The sequence below is a fragment of the Salvia hispanica genome, chromosome 6 (genome assembly GCF_023119035.1).
Source record: "Salvia hispanica cultivar TCC Black 2014 chromosome 6, UniMelb_Shisp_WGS_1.0, whole genome shotgun sequence".
Classification (NCBI taxonomy): domain Eukaryota; kingdom Viridiplantae; phylum Streptophyta; class Magnoliopsida; order Lamiales; family Lamiaceae; genus Salvia; species Salvia hispanica.
In genome coordinates, this window is record NC_062970.1 from 24,722,631 (window position 1) to 24,726,415 (window position 3,785).

The 3,785-nt window shown below is 43.5% G+C and overlaps 1 protein-coding gene across 1 annotated transcript; it reads right to left on the minus strand.

Moving 5' to 3' along the window:
* Positions 1-1,082: 1,082 nt before the first annotated feature.
* On the minus strand, positions 1,083-3,432 carry LOC125194995. The gene is made up of 3 exons (XM_048093204.1): positions 2,188-3,432; positions 1,573-2,071; positions 1,083-1,294 (listed from the first exon to the last, which is right to left on the minus strand). Exons 1-3 carry the CDS (start codon positions 3,430-3,432, stop codon positions 1,083-1,085), a joined length of 1,956 nt encoding a protein of 651 aa, XP_047949161.1.
* Positions 3,433-3,785: the final 353 nt, after the last annotated feature.

The following is a 3,785-nucleotide window of genomic DNA, read 5'->3' on the forward strand; positions in this document are numbered from 1 at the left end:
ATTACAAAAGATACAAAAGGCCCTATTTATAGATGTGGGAGATTGGGAGATGAAAAGTAACTCAAACTAGGGTTAGAATATGAAAAGGCACTTCAAATAATTCAAAATCCCGCCTTTTGAATTCTTCCCGGCACAAAACACCCGGTCGGGTGTTTTCATACAATAAAACACCCGCCCGCGTGAACCTTCTGGAGCCTCCTTTGCTTGACTGCGCGATTTTCGTTAAATGACCATAACTTCCTCATCCGAACTCCGATTGAGTCATGCAAGATACGCACGCGAAGCTCTTTAGACGATGAAGAAAATGGTCGTCTTTGATTAGCATTTGGACATCATATGGATAGACAAATCTTTGCTCGAATCTGACCCAAGTTGCGGCTTGACTCTTTGTCACCTCTTTCACTTAACTCTCCTTGGTTTAGCGCTACCCGGATTCGTATCATCCTCTCCTTCTTTTCGAAAGGATTTGTCCTCAAATCCGGTTTTTCAATTCTTCTTTAGGACCATTACAAAAAAGTACAACAAAACAACAAAACAACAAACTTTACAAGAACAAGAACTTGGCCCTGATACCAAATGATGTGAATCTTAGGGATTCAAGACACATATGTTTGCCCTGGACTTGCTCTTGTATATATTTCAACAACCCAACAAACCCAACAAGAAATGAAACAATAAAAATGGTGGAAAAGGAAGAGGATGAAGGTGTTATGATTTAGATAGATGCTTGGAACCTATGGACCTTCTACAAAACAATGAAGACAACCCAAGACAACTTTCACCAAAGCAAAAATCTAATGGCTCCACAAAACTAGTAACACAAGAACTAGAATTGCATACCTTAACATTCAATCTAAGCCCGGCAATAAATTAAAATGCAATCACAACGGATTTTAGATAAATCTTCAAAAGTTGAAAAGGAATGCTCACAATGGAGTCTTTGGTGTTTACAAAATGTTCAAAGCTGCTAGCAAAAACCCTAGACATGGGTATTTATACTAGATGTTAAAAGTGCTAAACAAAAGAGTCAAAAAGAGTTCAAAATCTCAAGTCGCATAAAACACCCGGTCGGGTGTTTTTCCTCATACAAAAACAACATTCTTTTTCACAAGATAATTGAAAGGAGCGGCTTTGGTTGAGAAGTCTCTCACGAACCTTCTATAGAAACTAGCAAGGCCATGAAAAGAGCGTATCTCACTAACATTCCTAGGTGTAGGCCACTCCTTTATGACCCTAACTTTTTCCCCATCTACCTTGACACCATCCCTCCCCACAATAAATCCAAGAAAAATAACTTCATCAACACAAAACACACACTTAGCAATTTAGCATACAACTTGTGTTCCCTCAAAACAAAATGTGCTTCCCTAAGATGCCTAGCTTGCTCTTCAACATTTGGGCTATATATCAAGATATCATCAAAATAAACCACAACAAATTTTCCTATCAAAGGTCTAAGCACATGGTTCATCAACCTCATAAAAGTAGAAGAAGCATTAGTTAGACCAAAGGGCATAACTAACCACTCATACAACCCAAATTTAGTTTTGAAAGCCGTTTTCCATTCATCACCTTCCTTCATCCTAATTTGGTGATATCCACTAGCAAGATCAATTTTTGTGAAACAAGTAGCACCACACAAATCTTCAAGCATGTCATCAAGCCTAGGTATGGGATGCCTATACTTAATGGTGATTTTATTGATGGCCCTACAATCAACACACATTCTCCAAGAGCCATCCTTTTTAGGCACAAGTATAACCGGCACAGCACATGGAGAGAGAGACTCATGGACCAAACCTTTGGCAAGGAGTTCATCGACTTGCCTTTGCAATTCCTTAGTCTCGTTCGGATTGGCTTTGTAAGCGGCCCGGTTTGGTAGAGAAGAACCCAGCAAGAAATCCATTTGATGCTCAATTCCCCGAATTGGAGAAAGCTCGTTGGGGAGCTCACTTGGAAACACATCCTCAAACTCCTGCAAAACAACTTTAACAATATCCGGGACAAGCTCAAGGTTAGTGTTAGTCAAGCAAATCCGCCTTGGAATGGCGAGTAGCAATGGAGAGTGGCTCTGAAGTGCCCACCCAAGTTCGGATTTAGTGGTTAGGAGACACTCTTTTCTCTCACGGGGTTTTTGGGTGTCACTCTTGTTGGATTTGGATTTACTCTCACCACCCCCACACTCACTTGGCTTTTTTTTTCACTCTCATGCCTTTTTTCTTTCTCTCGCTCTCTACTCAAGTGTTTATGGGCTTCTATAATGTCACTAGGGGACAAGGGCTTTAAACGGATCCTCTTCCCACGGGACACATAAGAGTATTCATTTGTGTACCCCTCCTTTGACACCTTGTTGTCATATTCCCAAGGCCTACCAAGAAGTAAGTGGCAAGCGGACATGGGAATAACATCACAAAGTACCTTCTCCTCAAATTCCCCAATCTTCAATGGTACTTGGACTTGGGCCGATACCTTGAGATCCCCACTTTCACCCAACCATTGGAGTCGGTATGGGTTTGGGTGCCTCGTCACCGGCAATTGCAACTTTGCAACCAACCTTTCGCTCACCACGTTGGTGCAACTTCCTCCGTCAATAATCACAAGACAAGTTTTGGATTGAACTTTACACTTCATATGGAAGATATTGGAACGTTGCTCTACACATTCATCTTGCTTTGGTTGGGCACTTAACGTGCGGAGGACCACAAGATTGGTCACCCTTTCGGTCAACTCGTCTTCACTAGAGAACCCAATATTTGTGTTTGGGCAAGACTCACCCCCTTCTTCCTCATCCGCCTCATCTTCATCCTCACTATAGATTTGGCCGTCCGCCCCAATTACCATAACTCGTTGATTGATGCATTCCCTAGCATAGTGGCCAAATCCCTTACATTTGAAGCATTGAGTTCTTCTTTCACTGGTTTGTGGGGTCCCTTTGGTCGGTGGAGGGGCCGTTAGTGCTTTCATTGGAGTTTTTGGCAAAGTGCTAGGAGTGGTGGGTGTCTCTCCCTTCCTTTGAGGTGTACTCCACTTGCTTCCTCCTCCTCCACCCGAAGTAGAAGTGAAGGTCGCCTTCCCCTTGCTCACGGATTTCTCCTTGCCTTGCCGCTCAAACGTCTCGGCGAACCCGAGAACCTCATCCATGGTCAAACCTCTCATGGCTTCAACTTGGACCTTGTGCTTCAGGTGCACATTAAGCCCGTGGATGAAGCGGTCTTGGGTAACCTCTTCGCTCTCCTCAATCCCAACTCTCCCCTTGAGTGCTATCAACTCATAATAGTACTCCATGACACTCTTACTCCCTTGCTTCAAGTCATGTAGCTCTCCCCTCAACTTATGATAGTAGGATCGAGGCACGAATGTACTCCTCATTAGATCGTTCAACTCGACCCATGTTCTCATCTCCCCTCGCCCTGCGGCCCTTCTTTGCCTCATAAGGTCGGACAACCAAGTGTTGGCATGTCCTCGAAACGCGGTAATAGCTAACTTGACCTTATCCACCTCCGAGTAATTGTGAAGGGAGAAAATCTTGTCTACTTGAGACTCTCATTCTAGGTAGGTGTCGGGTTCAAACTTTCCATGGAACTCAGGAATAGTGTGCTTGAAGTTCTTTGAAGGGTCATCATATCTTGGCCCCTCTCCTTCGTACTCTTCACGATGGTTTCTTCTAGGCACTCCATTGAATCTATGGTTACCACGGCCTCCTCCTCTCCCATTTTGGTTCCGGAAAGGCCTCCGTCTCCAATATTCTTCGTCGGTATATTCGTGATGACTCGGATAATGAGAAT

Coding starts and splice junctions, on each gene's coding strand:
- LOC125194995 (XM_048093204.1), bottom strand. CDS start 3,432: ATGAGGCAAAGAAGGGCCGCAGGGCGAGGGGAGATGAGAACATGGGTC. Junction 2,072..2,187: donor AGAGTGAAAAAAAAAGCCAA/GTGAGTGTGGGG, acceptor TGGGCACTTCAG/AGCCACTCTCCATTGCTACT. Junction 1,295..1,572: donor CCAAATTAGGATGAAGGAAG/GTGATGAATGGA, acceptor GTGTTGATGAAG/TTATTTTTCTTGGATTTATT.